The 20,286-nt window shown below is 46.5% G+C and overlaps 1 protein-coding gene across 3 annotated transcripts in view; it reads left to right on the top strand.

Moving 5' to 3' along the window:
* LOC140740048 (disintegrin and metalloproteinase domain-containing protein 10-like) overlaps positions 1-20,286 on the top strand; it is a 710,477-nt gene that overhangs the window by 155,600 nt on the left and 534,591 nt on the right. For all 3 annotated transcript variants that reach the window (XM_073068877.1, XM_073068876.1, XM_073068875.1), the window contains exon 7: positions 13,434-13,526. In XM_073068877.1, coding sequence (XP_072924978.1) covers positions 13,434-13,526 — 93 coding nt within the window. The remainder of the gene's footprint in view (positions 1-13,433; positions 13,527-20,286) is intronic.

Raw genomic sequence — 20,286 nt, 5'->3', positions numbered from 1 at the left:
GGGAAGTTTGTGTGATTAGAGACCTCGGCGAGGATTTTTGGGAAGTTTGTGTGATTAGAGACCTCGGCGAGGATCGTTGGGAAGTTTGTGTGATGAGGGAGCTCGGCAAGGATGGTTGGGAAGTTTGTGTGATGTGGGACCTCGGCGAGGATGGTTGGGAAGTTTGTGTGATTACAGACCTCGGCGAGGATGGTTGGGAATTTTGTGTGATGAGGGACCTCGGCGAGAATGATTGGGAAGTTTGTGTGATGAGGGATCTCGGCGAGGATGGTTGGGAAGTTTGTGTGATTAGAGACCTCGGCGAGGATGGTTGGGAAGTTTGTGTGATGTGGGAACTCAGCGAGGATGATTGGGAAGTTTGTGTGATTAGAGACCTCGGCGAGGATGGTTGGGAAGTTTGTGTGATGTGGGACCTCGGCGAGGATGGTTGGGAAGTTTGTGTGATGTGGGACCTCGGCGAGGATGGTTGGGAAGTTTGTGTGATGAGGGAACTCGGCGAGGATGGTTGGGAAGTTTGTGTGATGAGGGACCTCGGCGAGAATGATTGGGAAGTTTGTGTGATGAGGGATCTCGGCGAGGATGGTTGGGAAGTTTGTGTGATGAGGGATCTCGGTGAGGATGATTGGGAAGTTTGTGTGATGAGGGATCTCGGCGAGGATGATTGCTAAGTTTGTGTGATGAGGGACCTCGGCGAGGATGATTGGGAAGTTTGTGTGATTAGAGACCTCGGCGAGGATGGTTGGGAAGTTTGTGTGATTAGAGACCTCGGCGAGGATGGTTGGGAAGTTTGTGTGATGAGGGACCTCGGCGAGGATGGTTGGGAAGTTTGTGTGATGAGGGACCTCGGCGAGGATGATTGGGAAGTTTGTGTGATTAGAGACTTCGGCGAGGATGGTTGGGAAGTTTGTGTGATGAGGGACCTCGGCGAGGATGGTTGGGAAGCTTGTGTGATGAGGGTTCTCGGCGAGAATGATTGGGAAGTTTGTGTGATGAGGGATTTCGGCGAGGATGGTTGGGATGTTTGTGTGATGAGGGACCTCGGCGAGGATGGTTGGGAAGTTTGTGTGATGAGGGATCTCGACGAGGATGATTGGGATGTTTGTGTGTTGAGGGATCTCGGCGAGGATGATTGGGAAGTTTGTGTGATGAGGGATCTCGGCGAGGATGATTGGGAAGTTTGTGTGATTAGAGACCTCGGCGAGGATGATTGGGAAGTTTGTGTGATTAGAGACCTCGGCGAGAATGATCGGGAAGTTTGTGTGATGAGGGATCTCGGCGAGAATGATCGGGATGTTTGTGTGATGAGGGATCTCGGCGAGGATGGTTGGGAAGTTTGTGTGATGAGGGATCTCGGTGAGGATGATTGGGAAGTTTGTGTGATGAGAGATCTCGGCGAGGATGATTGCTATGTTTGTGTGATGAGGGACCTCGCCGAGGATGATTGGGAAGTTTGTGTGATTAGAGACCTCCGCAAGGATTGTTGGGAAGTTTGTGTGATGAGGGATCTCGACGAGGATGATTGGGATGTTTGTGTGTTGAGGGATCTCGGCGAGTATGATTGGGAAGTTTGTGTGATTAGAGACCTCAGCGAGGATGATTGGGATGTTTGTGTGATTAGAGACCTCGGCGAGGATGGTTGGGAAGTTTGTGTGATGAGGGATCTCGGCGAGGATGATTGGGAAGTTTGTGTGATGAGGGATCTCGGCGAGGATGGTTGGGAATTTTGTGTGATGGGGGATCTCCGCGAGGATGATTGGGAAGTTTGTGTGATGAGGGATCTCGGCGAGGATGATTGGGAAGTTTGTGTGATGAGGGATCTCGGCGAGGATGGTTGGGAAGTTTGTGTGATGAGGGACCTTGGCGAGGATGGTTGGGAAGTTTGTGTGATGAGGGACCTCGGCGAGGGTGATTGGGAAGTTTGTGTGATGAGGGACCTCGGCGAGGTTGATTGGGAAGTTTGTGTGATGAGGGACCTCGGCGAGGATGATTGGGATGTTTGTGTGATGAGGGACCTTGGCGAGGATGATTGGGATGTTTGTGTGATGAGGGATCTCGGTGAGGATGGTTGGGAAGTTTGTGTGATGAGGGACCTCGGCGAGGATGGTTGGGAAGTTTGTGTGATGTGGGAACTCGGCCAGGATGATTGGGAAGTTTGTGTGATGAGGGACCTCGGCGAGGATGGTTTGGAAGTTTGTGTGATGAGGGACCTCGGCGAGGATCATTGGGAAGTTTGTGTGATGAGGGACCTCGGCGAGGATGGTTTGGAAGTTTGTGTGATTAGAGACCTCGGCGAGGATGGTTGGGAAGTTTGTGTGATGAGGGACCTCGGCGAGGATGGTTGGGAAGTTTGTGTGATTAGAGACCTCGGCGAGGATGATTGGGAAGTTTGTGTGATTAGAGACTTCGGCGAGGATGGTTGGGAAGTTTGTGTGATGAGGGATCTCGGCGAGTATGATTGGGAAGTTTGTGTGATTAGAGACCTCGGCGAGGATGATTGGGATGTTTGTGTGATTAGAGACCTCGGCGAGGATGGTTGGGAAGTTTGTGTGATGAGGGATCTCGGCGAGGATGATTGGGAAGTTTGTGTGATGAGGGATCTCGGCGAGGATGGTTGGGAATTTTGTTTGATGAGGGATCTCCGCGAGGATGATTGGGAAGTTTGTGTGATGAGGGATCTCGGCGAGGATGATTGGGAAGTTTGTGTGATGAGGGATCTCGGCGAGGATGGTTGGGAAGTTTGTGTGATGAGGGACCTTGGCGAGGATGGTTGGGAAGTTTGTGTGATGAGGGATCTCGACGAGGATGATTGGGATGTTTGTGTGTTGAGGGATCTCGGCGAGGATGATTGGGAAGTTTGTGTGATGAGGGATCTCGGCGAGTATGATTGGGAAGTTTGTGTGATTAGAGACCTCAGCGAGGATGATTGGGATGTTTGTGTGATTAGAGACCTCGGCGAGGATGGTTGGGAAGTTTGTGTGATGAGGGATCTCGGCGAGGATGATTGGGAAGTTTGTGTGATGAGGGATCTCGGCGAGGATGGTTGGGAATTTTGTGTGATGAGGGATCTCCGCGAGGATGATTGGGAAGTTTGTGTGATGAGGGATCTCGGCTAGGATGATTGGGAAGTTTGTGTGATGAGGGATCTCGGCGAGGATGGTTGGGAAGTTTGTGTGATGAGGGACCTTGGCGAGGATGGTTGGGAAGTTTGTGTGATGAGGGACCTCGGCGAGGATGGTTTGGAAGTTTGTGTGATTAGAGACCTCGGCGAGGATGGTTGGGAAGTTTGTGTGATGAGGGACCTCGGCGAGGATGGTTTGGAAGTTTGTGTGATTAGAGACCTCGGCGAGGATGGTTGGGAAGTTTGTGTGATTAGAGACCTCGGTGAGGATGGTTGGGAAGTTTGTGTGATGAGGGACCTCGGCGTGGATGGTTGGGAAGTTTGTGTGATTAGAGACCTCGGCGAGGATGGTTGGGAAGTTTGTGTGATGAGGGACCTCGGCGCGGATGGTTGGGAAGTTTGTGTGATTAGAGACCTCGGTCAGGATGGTTGGGAAGTTTGTGTGATGAGGGACCTTGGCGAGGATGGTTGGGAAGTTTGTGTGATTAGAGACCTCGGTGAGGATGGTTGGAAAGTTTGTGTGATGAGGGACCTCGGCGAGGATAGTTGGGAAGTTTGTGTGATGAGGGATCTCGGCGAGGATGATTGGGAAGTTTGTGTGTTTAGAGACCTCTGCGAGGATGATTGGGAAGTTTGTGTGATTAGAGACCTCGGCGAGGATGGTTGGGAAGTTTGTGTGATGAGGGATCTCGGCGAGGATGATTGTGAAGTTTGTGTGATGAGGGATCTCGGCGATGATGGTTGGGAAGTTTGTGTGATTAGAGACCTCGGCGAGGATGGTTGGGAAGTTTGTGTGATGAGGGACCTTGGCGAGGATGGTTGGGAAGTTTGTGTGATTAGAGACCTCAGCAATGATGGTTGGGAAGTTTGTGTGATTAGAGACCTCGGCGAGGATGGTTGGGAAGTTTGTGTGATTAGAGACCTCGGCGAGGATGGTTGGGAAGTTTGTGTGATGAGGGATCTCGGCGAGGATGATTGTGAAGTTTGTGTGATGAGGGATCTCGGCGATGATGGTTGGGAAGTTTGTGTGATTAGAGACCTCGGCGAGGATGGTTGGGAAGTTTGTGTGATGAGGGACCTTGGCGAGGATGGTTGGGAAGTTTGTGTGATTAGAGACCTCAGCAATGATGGTTGGGAAGTTTGTGTGATGAGAGACCTCGGCGAGGATGGTTGGGACGTTTGTGTGATGAGAGACCTCGGCGAGGATGGTTGGGAAGTTTGTGTGATTAGAGACCTCGGCCAGGATGGTTGGGAAGTTTGTGTGATGTGGGACCTCGGCGAGGATGGTTGGGAAGTTTGTGTGATTAGAGACCTCGGCGAGGATGGTTGGGTAGTTTGTGTGTAATAGAGACCTCGGCAAGGATGGTTGGGATATTTGTGTGATTAGAGACTTCGGCGAGCATTGTTGGGAAGTTTGTGTGATGAGGGACCTCGGCGAGGATGATTGGGTTGTTTATGTGAGGAGAGACCTCGGCAAGAATGTTTGGGAAGTTTGTGTGAGGATAGACCTCCCTGAGGATGGTTGGGAAGTTTGTGTGATTGGAGACCTCGGCGAGGATGGTTGGGAAGTTTGTGTGATGAGGGACTTCGGCGAGGATGGTTGGGAAGTTTATGTGAGGAGAGACCTTGGTGAGGATGGTTGGGAAGTTTGTGTGATTAGAGACCTCGGCGAGGATGGTTGGGAAGTTTGTGTGATGAGTGACCTTGACGAGGATGATTGGGAAGTTTGTGTGATGTGGGACCTCGGCGAGAATGATTGGGAAGTTTGTGTGATGTGGGGTCTCGGCGAGGATGATTAGGAAGTTTGTGTGATGAGGCATCTCGGCGAGGATGGTTGGGAAGTTTGTGTGATGAGGTATCTCGGCGAGGATGGTTGGGAAGTTTGTGTGATTAGAGACCTCGGCGAGGATGGTTGGGAAGTTTGTGTGATGTGGGAACTCGGCGAGGATGATTGGGAAGTTTGTGTGATTAGAGACCTCGGCGAGGATGGTTGGGAAGTTTGTGTGATGAGGGATCTCGGCGAGGATGGTTGGGAAGTTTGTGTGATTAGAGACCTCGGCGAGGATGATTTGGAAGTTTGTGTGATTAGAGTCTTCGGCGAGGATGGTTGGGAAGTTTGTGTGATGAGGGACCTCGGCGAGGATGGTTGGGAAGTTTGTGTGATGAGGGATCTCGACGAGGATGATTGGGATGTTTGAGTGTTGAGGGATCTCGGCGAGGATGATTGGGACGTTTGTGTGATGAGGAATCTCGGCGAGGATGATTGGGAAGTTTGTGTGATTAGAGACCTCGGCGAGGATTTTTGGGAAGTTTGTGTGATTAGAGACCTCGGCGAGGATCGTTGGGAAGTTTGTGTGATGAGGGAGCTCGGCAAGGATGGTTGGGAAGTTTGTGTGATGTGGGACCTCGGCGAGGATGGTTGGGAAGTTTGTGTGATTACAGACCTCGGCGAGGATGGTTGGGAATTTTGTGTGATGAGGGACCTCGGCGAGAATGATTGGGAAGTTTGTGTGATGAGGGATCTCGGCGAGGATGGTTGGGAAGTTTGTGTGATTAGAGACCTCGGCGAGGATGGTTGGGAAGTTTGTGTGATGTGGGAACTCAGCGAGGATGATTGGGAAGTTTGTGTGATTAGAGACCTCGGCGAGGATGGTTGGGAAGTTTGTGTGATGTGGGACCTCGGCGAGGATGGTTGGGAAGTTTGTGTGATGTGGGACCTCGGCGAGGATGGTTGGGAAGTTTGTGTGATGAGGGAACTCGGCGAGGATGGTTGGGAAGTTTGTGTGATGAGGGACCTCGGCGAGAATGATTGGGAAGTTTGTGTGATGAGGGATCTCGGCGAGGATGGTTGGGAAGTTTGTGTGATGAGGGATCTCGGTGAGGATGATTGGGAAGTTTGTGTGATGAGGGATCTCGGCGAGGATGATTGCTAAGTTTGTGTGATGAGGGACCTCGGCGAGGATGATTGGGAAGTTTGTGTGATTAGAGACCTCGGCGAGGATGGTTGGGAAGTTTGTGTGATTAGAGACCTCGGCGAGGATGGTTGGGAAGTTTGTGTGATGAGGGACCTCGGCGAGGATGGTTGGGAAGTTTGTGTGATGAGGGACCTCGGCGAGGATGATTGGGAAGTTTGTGTGATTAGAGACTTCGGCGAGGATGGTTGGGAAGTTTGTGTGATGAGGGACCTCGGCGAGGATGGTTGGGAAGCTTGTGTGATGAGGGTTCTCGGCGAGAATGATTGGGAAGTTTGTGTGATGAGGGATTTCGGCGAGGATGGTTGGGATGTTTGTGTGATGAGGGACCTCGGCGAGGATGGTTGGGAAGTTTGTGTGATGAGGGATCTCGACGAGGATGATTGGGATGTTTGTGTGTTGAGGGATCTCGGCGAGGATGATTGGGAAGTTTGTGTGATGAGGGATCTCGGCGAGGATGATTGGGAAGTTTGTGTGATTAGAGACCTCGGCGAGGATGATTGGGAAGTTTGTGTGATTAGAGACCTCGGCGAGGATGGTTGGGAAGTTTGTGTGATGAGGGATCTCGGCGAGGATGATTGGGAAGTTTGTGTGATGAGGGATGTCGGCGAGGATGGTTGGGAAATTTGTGTGATTAGAGACCTCGGCGAGGATGGTTGGGAAGTTTGTGTGATGTGGGAACTCGGCGAGGATGATTGGGAAGTTTGTGTGATTGGAGACCTCGGCGAGGTTGGTTGGGAAATTTGTGTGATGAGGGACCTCGGCGGGGATGGTTGGGAAGTTTGTGTGAAGAGGGACCTCGGCGAGGATGGTTGGGAAGTTTGTGTGATGAGGGACCTCGGCGAGAATGATCGGGAAGTTTGTGTGATGAGGGATCTCGGCGAGAATGATCGGGATGTTTGTGTGATGAGGGATCTCGGCGAGGATGGTTGGGAAGTTTGTGTGTTGAGGGATCTCGGTGAGGATGATTGGGAAGTTTGTGTGATGAGGGATCTCGGCGAGGATGATTGCTATGTTTGTGTGATGAGGGACCTCGCCGAGGATGATTGGGAAGTTTGTGTGATTAGAGACCTCCGCAAGGATTGTTGGGAAGTTTGTGTGATGAGGGATCTCGACGAGGATGATTGGGATGTTTGTGTGTTGAGGGATCTCGGCGAGTATGATTGGGAAGTTTGTGTGATTAGAGACCTCAGCGAGGATGATTGGGATGTTTGTGTGATTAGAGACCTCGGCGAGGATGGTTGGGAAGTTTGTGTGATGAGGGATCTCGGCGAGGATGATTGGGAAGTTTGTGTGATGAGGGATCTCGGCGAGGATGGTTGGGAATTTTGTGTGATGGGGGATCTCCGCGAGGATGATTGGGAAGTTTGTGTGATGAGGGATCTCGGCGAGGATGATTGGGAAGTTTGTGTGATGAGGGATCTCGGCGAGGATGGTTGGGAAGTTTGTGTGATGAGGGACCTTGGCGAGGATGGTTGGGAAGTTTGTGTGATGAGGGACCTCGGCGAGGGTGATTGGGAAGTTTGTGTGATGAGGGACCTCGGCGAGGTTGATTGGGAAGTTTGTGTGATGAGGGACCTCGGCGAGGATGATTGGGATGTTTGTGTGATGAGGGACCTTGGCGAGGATGATTGGGATGTTTGTGTGATGAGGGATCTCGGTGAGGATGGTTGGGAAGTTTGTGTGATGAGGGACCTCGGCGAGGATGGTTGGGAAGTTTGTGTGATGTGGGAACTCGGCCAGGATGATTGGGAAGTTTGTGTGATGAGGGACCTCGGCGAGGATGATTGGGAAGTTTGTGTGATGAGGGACCTCGGCGAGGATGGTTTGGAAGTTTGTGTGATTAGAGACCTCGGCGAGGATGGTTGGGAAGTTTGTGTGATGAGGGACCTCGGCGAGGATGGTTGGGAAGTTTGTGTGATTAGAGACCTCGGCGAGGATGATTGGGAAGTTTGTGTGATTAGAGACTTCGGCGAGGATGGTTGGGAAGTTTGTGTGATGAGGGATCTCGGCGAGTATGATTGGGAAGTTTGTGTGATTAGAGACCTCGGCGAGGATGATTGGGATGTTTGTGTGATTAGAGACCTCGGCGAGGATGGTTGGGAAGTTTGTGTGATGAGGGATCTCGGCGAGGATGATTGGGAAGTTTGTGTGATGAGGGATCTCGGCGAGGATGGTTGGGAATTTTGTTTGATGAGGGATCTCCGCGAGGATGATTGGGAAGTTTGTGTGATGAGGGATCTCGGCGAGGATGATTGGGAAGTTTGTGTGATGAGGGATCTCGGCGAGGATGGTTGGGAAGTTTGTGTGATGAGGGACCTTGGCGAGGATGGTTGGGAAGTTTGTGTGATGAGGGACCTCGGCGAGGATGATTGGGAAGTTTGTGTGATGAGGGACCTCGGCGAGGATGATTGGGATGTTTGTGTGATGAGGGACCTTGGCGAGGATGATTGGGATGTTTGTGTGATGAGGGATCTCGGTGAGGATGGTTGGGAAGTTTGTGTGATGAGGGATCTCGGTGAGGATGTTCCGGACCCGTGCTGAAGTATCTGAGACTAGAATCAAGGCACGATACAGAACTGAAACAACGACAGCGTTCTAAACTAAATGGTAGATGGGAATCCAAAACAAACTGTTGATTGAGCACCAAACCTCAGTTAAGGTGCTCTTTAAATATTAAATCCTGCCCCCAAAACATGGCTGCCAATTAGCGGGGTGGCCTGAATCTTTAAAAATCCATATTCCGGAGAGTTAGAGTGTCTAAACCCTGGAAACTGGCACGTTTGGGTGCCTGTCGTAACAGAGGTGGCTGAGTCTGCACCCTCTCAGCCTGAGATGCTGACTCTAGGAGATTCCGTATCAGGCAGTGATGGAACCATTTAGAATATTCTCACCGTACATCTGCAGAAGTTTATAAGTGACCTTGATGATGTACTAAGTATTCTCAAGCTCCCAATGAAGTGGAGCCACTTGTATGATTTCTTTGTGATTGGGCTCAGGACAGATCCTTTGGGATGTTGATGTCTAGAAATTTGAAGCTGCTCTCCCTTTCGACTGCTGGTCCCTCAATGGCGACTATTGTGTGTTGTCCTGACTTACCCTCCCTGGTCAACAGTCAGTTCCTTGTCTGCATCAGGGGAACACCAAAGCCCCATTTACACCCATGTCTTTGGACCCGATGTGACCACACCTTGTTCTTCACCTCTCCCTTCAGGATATTCTTGGTCAATCCCATCCCTCCTCTTCCCCACCCACCCCAAACATCCTAAAGGGAAATTATCATTGTGACTGTGCTGGCTCCAAGGACCATCCCATCCTCAGTCCATCTGGCTGACCCCATCCCTCAGTTTGCATACTTCAGCTGCAATGTGACCGCCTACTGACCTGGTGTCAAGTGTTACGTACCCCGTAACTGGGTCACTTACCAGCAAAGATAGAGAGGTCCGTTGAAGTCTGATGGTACTATTTTTAACAGTATTTATTGGTAAAAATACACGAAAATAATATCAATGCAAACATACAGATAATATACGTAGTCAATACTAAATCTAAAAGCGCGGGTATAATAATAATCAATAAGAAATAGCTCTATCGTTGTCTAGGGGATAATGTATTGTCCGATGGAAATATAAAAGTCACTTTAGTTCATGCAGGCTGCAGCCTTTGGTTGGAAAGAGAGACGGATTTTTAGAACTTGCCAGTCTTTTCCTTTTTATGATGTCGATCCTTCGAAATTTCGTTGGTGGTGGTTTCTCCTTTTAGCTAAAGCCATTCTTCCGTGGTAAGGCCCCAATCCCGGCAACGGGAAAGGACACACGTGAGCCCTCCACTGGCTGTCGCTATTAAACGCTGTCACGGGATTTCTAGCGTTTCTCCTGGTGCGTCTAAAGGGGTTGTTCCCCAGACCCTCTTTTATCCTTACTCACGGGGTCTCAGATGTCAATCAGGTTGGGATGAGGCCATCCCTCAACCAGCCCACTATTGGTCATTCCCTGAGGGCTTCGATGAATAGCACAGTACTCAATACACAATTCCGTCTCCAAGAGACAATGGCCATTTCCCGTGGCTTTGTATCACTGAGGGGCCAGGACATTCCAAACCCCTTGTGGATTCTGCGTGTCTCTCTCTCATTTCCTGGGTCTCCTGACCTGAACTAATAGCGATCTTGCGATTCTCAAAAAGGAGGGGGCTACTTTGTACCCTTCGGCCCCTCAGAGTTGGGGCACAGGCGTAACACAAGCAAGTCCTCGGTATCGAGATGTACCACACCAACTCCAGCCTTAGAAACTAGAGCTCAGGCTACAGCAGTGGGAGGCACTTCCTTCATCTGATTATCAGCCTCCCATCTTGTCTAACGGAGGCAGGGTATCCATGCATTGGAAATGTAGTGGAGGCAGGGTATCCATGCATTGGAAATGTAGTGGAGGCAGGGTATCCATGCATTGGAAATGTAGTGGAGGCAGGGTATCCATGCATTGGAAATGTAGTGGAGGCAGGGTATCCATGCATTGGAAATGTAGTGGAGGCAGGGTATCCATGCATTGGAAATGTAGTGGAGGCAGGGTATCCATGCATTGGAAATGTAGTGGAGGCAGCGTTCACTGGTTGGTTCCTGAGATGCATGAAGCCATCATCTACAATGATCGAAGTTTAGAAGACCAGGTTTTATTGCAAGACAAGTTCCCAAGGGAGATTGAAGGGTGGATACTGACAGGAGGTTTCCCCTGGGTTGCGGAGGGGGGGTTGTATCCAGAACCAGGGGTAGAACCAGAACCTTTTCAAGAGAGGAAGAGGATTTTTTCCTCAGGTGGGTAGTGACTCTTCAGAATTCTCTCTCCGACCCCCATTCACCCTTTCCCCATTGAACGACCTTCAAACATTGAATATATTCTAGATGTTGGGATTGAAGTAAAGGGAGATGGAGTGAATGTCAGGACAGAACAATTCAAGGAGCCAGTAGGCTACTCAGTGTCCTCATCTACACACGATGTACTATACACAGCACATGGACATTTTATCATTGGCTTTCTGCCCCAGCTGTATCCCCACCCTCCCCACCCATTCTGTCCCCATCCTTCCCCTTCCCCAGTTATGACTCCACACAGTCCACCATCTTCATTGCTATCCCAACCCTCCCCATGCCATGTGTCTCCATCCTTTTCCATCCCCTGTGACTCCACCTTCCCCACCATGCTATCCTTCCCCACCCTTAACCATGATATCCCCCCCCCCACCAGTCACTGACTATAAATGCCCTGATACTCAGCCCTGGTGTCGAGATCCAGTTGATTTACCTCCACCCCAAACAATGCCACCCCTGGTGCTTGCCAAACATTAAGAGGAATAGATAGAGTGGACAGCCAGCGCCCCTTCCCCAGGGCACCACTGCTCAGTACAAGAGGACATGGCTTTAAGGTAAGGGGTGGGAAGTTCAAGGGGGATATTAGAGGAAGGTTTTTTACTCAGAGAGTGGTTGGTGCGTGGAATGCACTGCCTGAGTCATTGATGGAGGCAGATACACTAGTGAAATTTAAGAGACTACTAGACAGGTATATGGAAGAATTTAAGGTGGGGGGATATATGGGAGGCAGGGTTTGAGGGTCAGCACACCATTGTGGTGTACTGAACTATGTTCTATCCCAGTGGCAGACTGTGGGCTCCCTCGTTCCCTTTGCTGCCTTCACCACTCTGGTGCTGGTAGAGGAAAGGTCTCAGTTCCAGGGTAACCAGGTTATGGCTTGTCTCCTGTGTCACATTTCAGCCCAGAGTGGAGGTTAGCTGGGCACCAGCATTGGAGAGTCTTTAGGTCCCAGTCGCTCCTCATCATCTCAGATTCCCAACTGCTCCATTAATTATAGATTCAATAACTACCCCACAGACATAAGGTCCAGGCATACAGCAAAAGATACTATACAATGAGAATTATTTTTGTTGCATTATTTTAGAGTAAATATTAGTTTAGAAAGATGATTGTTTCAGAGTGAAGATTGGATTGGTGCAACAGACAATCTGCTGTGGGGGGGGGGGGGGGTGTCGAGTAACATCTGTGGGAAGAAAGGGATTGTTAATATTTTGTGTTGAAATGGTGTGCCAGTACCTGAAACATCAACACTTTCTCCTCCCACAGAAATGCTGCTCAGCCCATTGTGTTCCTCCAGCAAATTGTGTGTGGCTCCAGATTCCATCAACTACAGTCTCCTGTGTCTCTAGTTTAGATAGGAGATGGTTTTAGAGTTGTTTTGTTCAGTGGAAGTGAATGCTACCTTACAGTTTGATTGAAGTAAGTTGGGTGAGGGTACTGAGTGTGTCAGTCCCTCCTGAAGTATGCATAACACAGGCTGATGCATTTCTCAGCACAAGCTGAGAAGGAACAAACTGCATTCTGACATGAGAGAAGGAATAGCAGAGAGCCAGGGACTGAACAACTGTCCCTCAATGTGATAGTTGCCTATCACGGTGCTGTTTGTTTTTGACAAATCAATTGATGGTACCAGAGTGGAACATGGGTTATGTGTTGTCTCATTAAATCCAGATGTTAGAAGCTCTGCTAATCTGCAGTAGTAACTCAGAGCTGACATTCCTTCACATTCATTCACTGACGTTCATTCCTGGTCCAAAGGCATTTATCCACCTCAGCATCTTTCTGCATAGGAAATCCAAACTTTAGATCTTGCACTACCTGTGATGCTCAAGGCTCTGGATATGGTAGACAATGCATAATGTAGCTCCAGAGATAGGTCTATTTGCATTTGGCTCAATAAAACCATTGTCTGTGGCTTAGGGTGGGATCTATCCCATCTAAAGAACTTCTTTATTTGAAGTCTTGTAGCTGTTTTTGTCAACAAAAGTGATGGTGGTTAAGCTGCAGGAGTCAAGACAGTACGAGAGCAGCAAACATTGAGGGGGAGATTAGGATAGTGTCTAGAGATGCTGGAGGCTGCTTTCCATTCCATTCACTTCCATTCATTCTATTAAATTCCATTCCATGATTACATTTCATTTGCCTTCCCTTCCTTCCTATTCCATTCTATTCCCTTTCCAATCCATTCCATTCTTTGGTCAGTGACCGAATCAAAACTTACATTATGACATTTTCACTTTAGTAAGTTATACCTGAACTGATGTGTGCAGAGATTTTGTTCATCCCTGAACATCAGATGGAATATACTATTCAAGCTGCATAGGTTCATGCTAGTCACATGATTAACTGGCCCCAGTGGAATTAACATTGGCACTAGTCAATCACCCCAGTCACTGGTAACCACAATATGAAATATCTCTGAAGAAAGATATTGCTGATGAAAAATGTTCAATCCAGCCTTCACTTTTTTGCTTTCCTTCAGATTTCGACCTATATAATGGCAGTGAATAAAATATATGAAAATGTGAATTTTGCAGAGATACGTCAAATAAATTTCAAGGTGAAGAAACTAGTGGTAAGTACTATTATCCAGGTCACTATTGAGGCATCTGGACTAGGAAGGTTCCCACCTCTGGGATCTTGCACAGATAAATTATTCTCCCTATGACAGTATGTGCCTAATTTCCCTCAAGAGTAACCCACAGCTACTAAAGTTGAGATCACAGGAAGGCAGTGATAAAGCCACTGGTAAGGTAGTATTTTATAATTATGGTATGTTGTTACATTTCCTTTTTCAAAACACTAGCTCTGTTTCCTTATTTGGACACAATGTATACTTAAGATCTTTAATGCCAGAATATTAATGGCAGATCAGAATCAGGCATATGTTGTAAAATTTGTTGTTTTGCAATACATAATAATAAAAAAGCTATAAATTACAAAAAGAAACTTGTTTTAAAAATAAATTAAATTAATAGTGTGAAAAGAGAGCAACTAAAAGAAAAAAAGAGTGAAGTAGTGGTCATGGGTTCACTGTCCTTTCAGAAATCTGATGGTAGAGGGGAAGAAGCTGTTCCTCAAACATTGGGTGTGCCTTCAGGCTCCTGTACCTCCTCCTTGATGGTAGCAATGAGAAAATGGATGCAGTCTTTTTGAGGCATCAACCTTTGAGGATGCCTTTAATGCTGGAGAGGCTAGTGCCCATGGTGGAGCTGGCTGAGTTTGCAATTTACTCCGATCCTGTGCAGTGACCCCTCTGTATCAGTTTGTGGCGCAACCAGTTAGAATGGTCTCCATGGTAGATCTGTAGAAATTCATGGTACATCTGTGGAAATTTAAAATCAAAATGGAAAAATGCCGGAAATATTCAGGTCAGATGGAATCTGTGGAGAGAGAAACAGAGTTAAGTTTTCATGTCGACTTTTAAACAATCTTCAGCATTGTTTCCAGCATTTTCTGCCTATTCTAGCTTTGCTTTAGTCTTTACAGGCTGAGAGAGTGGATAGTGACTGCGAAAACTAATCATAGTAACATTCAGAGATTCCTTTCTCATTTCCAAAGGTTTATTTAGTGATTACAGGATCACATTAGTGCAATATTGCAGTACTTCACGATACAGTGTCACAGTCCGGTCCATTGACTCCTCATTTTCTTTTAATTCCCATTTCCCCATGTTCTACCGGGCTCCTTGATTGAGGCACCTGATTGTCATCTGAACCGCAGCATAAAGACTTCAGCTTACATCTACTTGGGGATGTAAGTTGATAGCTATCATTGCTATCTAGAACCTATTCAAGCCTCTGTGGTGCCCATTGGTCCTGGAAAACCCCCATTGTACCTATGGACACTGTGCTCCTTCTCTAGGGACACAGAGACACAGATGAAACCAAGGAAGATGAACATGCAATCAGCTCAGGCAGTACCTCTGAATGCCCACCACCTTGAACATTCAGAGTTTAGAGTTGTTTTCCAGAGGATATTAATTCAGATCTCATGGAGGCAGGCTCAGAATTTGAATTCAATTTGAAAGATCTACTGGAAAGGACAATGGAGCTGACACCTGCCATAATGTCATCAGTCATTGCTCTCTGATAGTACTTCTATAACAGTCTTGATTTCCCTTTTCGTCCTTTCCATATTCCTCAATCACATTTATTCCACATTCCAAAAGTCAGCAAGGGTTATGATCATTTTCCAACAATGGGAAATGAACCAATAAGCACCACTTGACAATTCTACTTCCCACTAGCTTCTGCTGGTCTTGCTCAATAAGAAACAGTCTGCCCAGAGAATGTCTGGTTCAGTGCTTTCTGTAGCCACCTCTTTCAAACCAAACCAATTGCTGCTGCCAGTGACCCCCACAGATTTGTTATATTTGCATGACGTGCCCTTAGCTCTGTTAATGATTGTTCCAAAAGTTGAAGGTATGTGTTCAATCCTTTTTTAGTAATTAGTGAACATACAATCTTGAAGCGATGTAACTTAAGCATACCCAAGTGTAATTAAGTGGTCAGCAAGAGAAATGACATCCGTCAGTCCCCAGTTACAAACTACTGTTATAAGTTGATCCAACCAGCTGATCTTGGTCACGACGTGTGTCTGCCTACAAATCCTCTTCTTTCTGGAAACCTCGAATGATTTCACTTCCTAACGGCTTCTCTCCTCACATTCAGCTCCAGCCAACTTTGTTGCATTATCAGGGCGCAGTTCACGAATTTGTCCTCATCTTGCCATAAAACATTGAAGTGCATTAACTAAGGAATCTGTGTATAAAGAAGATGCCATTTCAATGTGAACAGCCCAAATAGCTAGACAGGTAAATGTGACCGCAAATCTCTTCACTGTATTCTTTCTGCTCTTCATCTCAAAAGGTCCATAGTTGTCTAATCCAACATGGGTTCATCTGGAGAGAACCTGTCCAGGAGTAGAACTGCCATGTGCTGGCATCTTCGAGCTGTGTGCAACTGTTGACAGCAACACACTTAGTCAGGATTCTTCTAATAGCTGTACTAGCAGAGGGAATCCAGTATTCTTGCCACAACCTGGATAACGTGTGGTTACGGCCACCATGTCCCACCTCTTGATGTACGTGCCTCAGAATGAGATTTGAGATATGACAATCCTTCACCAGTATAACAGGATGTTTAGACTCTTCTATCATGACCTGCTATCAAGACATTATCTCCAAGTACTGGGTTAAGCTTCAAAATATGGCTGCATCACTTCACACTTTCTTCCCTCCGCAAACTCAAGAATTTATCTGGAAATCTCTTCCTTTACAAAAATCAGTGATCTCCAAGTCTGAGTTCCTCCACTGAGAGACAATCTTGGCCAATCTAACCTTTGGTTTTTTCCATCTCTCTCTCCAAAGAATACCTTTGTTGTTTTTCACCCAAGTCAGACTTCAAGTAAACAATATTCAATTGTTTCATTTTCAAACTAAGAAATAAGAGCACATTCTTAAACCTAGGAATCCAAGTTACTATCTTTTTCAAATGGGTCCAAGATGAGAAGTGATGGATAATACATGTTACTGCATCCAACTCTTCTTTTATCTGCATGATTTTCATTGTAACAATCTCCTTGACTTCTGGATCATCTAGCAGAAATCCTTCAAAACCTTTGGGCTTCACAGACCATTCACTTTCAGGCCATTGAAGGTATTTAGGTCCTGACACCCAGGTCTTACTTTTCAGAAAAGCCTTCATCTTCAATCCTGTAGAGCCCCCATCTGCAGGGTTGATTAAAGTATTCACACATCTCCATTGCAATACCTGTAGGACCTCAGGAATTTCTGAAATTCTGTTAGTGACAAAGAGTAGGAATCTGGAAGTTTAATTTCTAATATACTTCAGCACAGAAGTACTATCAGTCCAAAAAACTGAGTCCTGAAGTTGCCTGTACAACTCCTTCTTCCACAATGTGCCCATATAGCTTGCCATCATGGCAGCAATGAGCTCTATACAAGGGACAGAAACCGACTTCACTGGAGCTACCCTAGATTTTCACATAATAAAAGCACTGTGCATCTGTGGACATGTGTCATACAAAAATAGGTAAGTCACTACGAGGGGTGATTGATATGTTTGTGGCCTAAGGTAGAAGGAGTCAATTTTAGAAAACCTAGCACATTTATTTTTCAACATAGTCCCTTCCTACATTTACACATTTGGTCCGGTGGTCTTGGAGCATACGGATCTTGGACCTCCAGAGAGTGTCCACAAATGGATGATTGATAAGTTTGTGGCCTAAGGTAGAAGGAGTCAATTTTAGAAAACCTAGCACATTTATTTTTCAACATAGTCCCTTCCTACATTTACACATTTGGTCCGGTGGTCTTGGAGCATACGGATCTTGAACCTCCAGAGAGTGTCCACAAATGGATGATTGATAAGTTTGTGGCCTAAGGTAGAAGGAGATGAGTTATACAGCTCTCATTACATACACATGCAGGTCAACTCTTTGAGTGATTATGCAGAAAGTTTGAAGTTAATAACTCATTCCTTCTACCTTAGGTCATGAACTTATCAATCACCCCTGATGAGTTATTAACTGATGACTTCTTCTCTGTCCGCACCAGTAACTTCACCAAAATTCAAGGATTTCAAATATCTAGTATTCTTGAAGTCTTCCAATTGGCAAAATTCTTCAAGTCAGCTTGTCCACTCATGAGCAATTGATGTTTGTTTAGTTTCATCCCAACCAAGTTCTCTCTTGCATAGGTCTTGTAGGATTCCCCTGGCTAATAACACTACTCAGAAGGCAGAGGAGGCCAATTCTCTGGATGCTTTCAAGAAAGATTTAGATAGAGCTCTTAAAGATAGCGGAGTCAAGGGATATGGGGAGAAGGCAGGAACGGGGTACTGATTGTGGATGATCAGCCATGATTACATTGAATGGCGGTGATGGCTTGAAGGGCCAAATGGCCTACTCCTGTACCTATTGTCTATTGACTCATGATTCCTAAAGGGTCACAGACAGAACTAACTGTGGAGAGGATCCCCCTTATGGTTAACGGTCTATCCTGGATTGTGATCTTTAACTTGAAAGTCTCAGACTGAAGACACCATTGCATACCTCCAACAAAGGAATACACTCTCCACCAGAGGAATATTTGATCCAAATCCAAACCTTCATATTTTTGCTCTTCATTCTTCTGGTATAACAGATACCACACTATGTCTGCTGGTTATCCATTTCATGAGTCAAAAAACACCTTCAGAACAGAAAAAGTTTATGAGTTTATGTTTATAAGCTTTTTTAACCTTTTTCATAAACCAGGCCTGTTTCCGTGCTGTAATTGTTATATGGTTATATGGATATACGGTATATAAGGTATATATAAGGTGTATGTGTGTATAGATATATATATATATATACATATGGTATATCATACAAAGTCATGATAGTGAGACAATGCCTTTTCTTCAGAGGGCTCTGACACCAGGCAGTCATTAACACAGAAGCAATGCAGAATCTTATTCAGCATCTTGCAGCTGAACTGCCCTTCATTGTCTTCTGCTTACCTCCTAAGAGCAAAATTGGCACAACTCAGTGAAGTTGCTCCAAAGAGATGTAACACCGTATCTTCACTGAGGTCGTCATCAGGCCACCAGAGAAACCAGAGTAGGTCTGCATCTTCTGCTGGCACCTTAACCTGATGAAACATTGATTCAATGTCCAACATGATCACTACTGTTTCTTTTCTGATCTGGTTATGAATCATGAATCTGGTTATGATCTTGTGTTATGAATTCTGATCAGGTCCTTGTAACAACTGAGCATTAGGTGTCATTCCCTGGAAGGTCGCTCCACAGTCAAACTCAACACAAAATTTACCTTTCTTGGGGTGATAGACATACGTGATGTGGAATATACCAGACATTCCCATCACTACATTCCAGATCCTCTACTGGCATTCTTTTGGCATAACCTTTGAAGATGACATCCTTCATGCAAGCTATGTCAGCAGCGTGAAATGACTAATCTTTCTTGAACCTTTTCCTTAGATTCAGAGCACACTACTCAGCAATCCTCCTGTTATTAGGTATATTAACATCTTTCTTTCTCAAAGTTAAACCAATCTGGTACAGACCATCCACCAGTTTTGCCGAATCTTCCACCAGCTCCATGAACTTGTGATCTTCTCTTGACCAATCAGGTTGTTCCTCCTGTCTGCATTCAGGGACTTCAATTGCTGCTGTCAAAGTTCACCCAAGCACAAAACTGAAATCCTATTAACTGTTACCTCTGGCCGAGCGTGGTCTCTTCTACCACCATAGCCTCCTTTGAATGATCCATTAACAGTCTAACCCAGCAGTGTTCTGATTGTATAGGGTCCATCATTAACACTGTGAATCACTTGCAATAGCTCCAATGTCTTAGGTGTATTTGCCCCTATCAGCAGTTAATGTCTGAATCAATTTCCAGCAAATGTGTATGCTTCAGGTGAAACCATTCCTGGAGATCCCTGGAGTGTGCTGGGATGCTTCCCAGGGATGAAAGATGCCTCTTGCAACCCTTGTTGAAGTGTCGGGTACACAAACAGCCAATTTCTTTTCTTTTAGAAAGACACCATTTTCTTTTAGATAGATAGATAGATACTTTATTCATCCCCATGGGGAAATTCAACTTTTTTTCCAATGTCCCATACACTTGTTGTAGCAAAACTAATTACATACAATACTTAACTCAGTAAAAAAATATGATATGCATCTAAATCACTATCTCAAAAAGCATTAATAATAGCTTTTAAAAAGTTCTTAAGTCCTGGCGGTTGAATTGTAAAGCCTAATGGCATTGGGGAGTATTGACCTCTTCATCCTGTCTGAGGAGCATTGCATCGATAGTAACCTGTCGCTGAAACTGCTTCTCTGTCTCTGGATGGTGCTATGTAGAGGATGTTCAGAGTTTTCCATAATTGACCGTAGCCTACTCAGCGCCCTTCGCTCAGCTACCGATGTTAAACTCTCCAGTACTTTGCCCACGACAGAGCCCGCCTTCCTTACCAGCTTATTAAGACGTGAGGCGTCCCTCTTCTTAATGCTTCCTCCCCAACACGCCACCACAAAGAAGAGGGCGCTCTCCACAACTGACCTATAGAACATCTTCAGCATCTCACTACAGACATTGAATGAGGAAGGCAATCTTCTCCTTATGAAACTTTTTCACCAACCGAGAGCACAAATCCAAAGTATGTTCATACCAGTATAATAGGCAAACCAAGTCATTATTTCTGGGCTCAGTTTTAGCTTTAATTTTCACAGTAGCAACAGCAGTGGCCAAGCTGCTTTGTCTAGTCTTAGAATGAATTTGTAATCCGGTTTTGTTCACAT

The sequence above is a fragment of the Hemitrygon akajei genome, chromosome 16 (assembly GCF_048418815.1).
Source record: "Hemitrygon akajei chromosome 16, sHemAka1.3, whole genome shotgun sequence".
Taxonomy (NCBI): Eukaryota; Metazoa; Chordata; class Chondrichthyes; order Myliobatiformes; family Dasyatidae; genus Hemitrygon; species Hemitrygon akajei.
The sequence above is the reverse complement of the archived record's forward strand: the minus strand, read 5'-3'. Positions and strand labels throughout refer to the sequence as shown.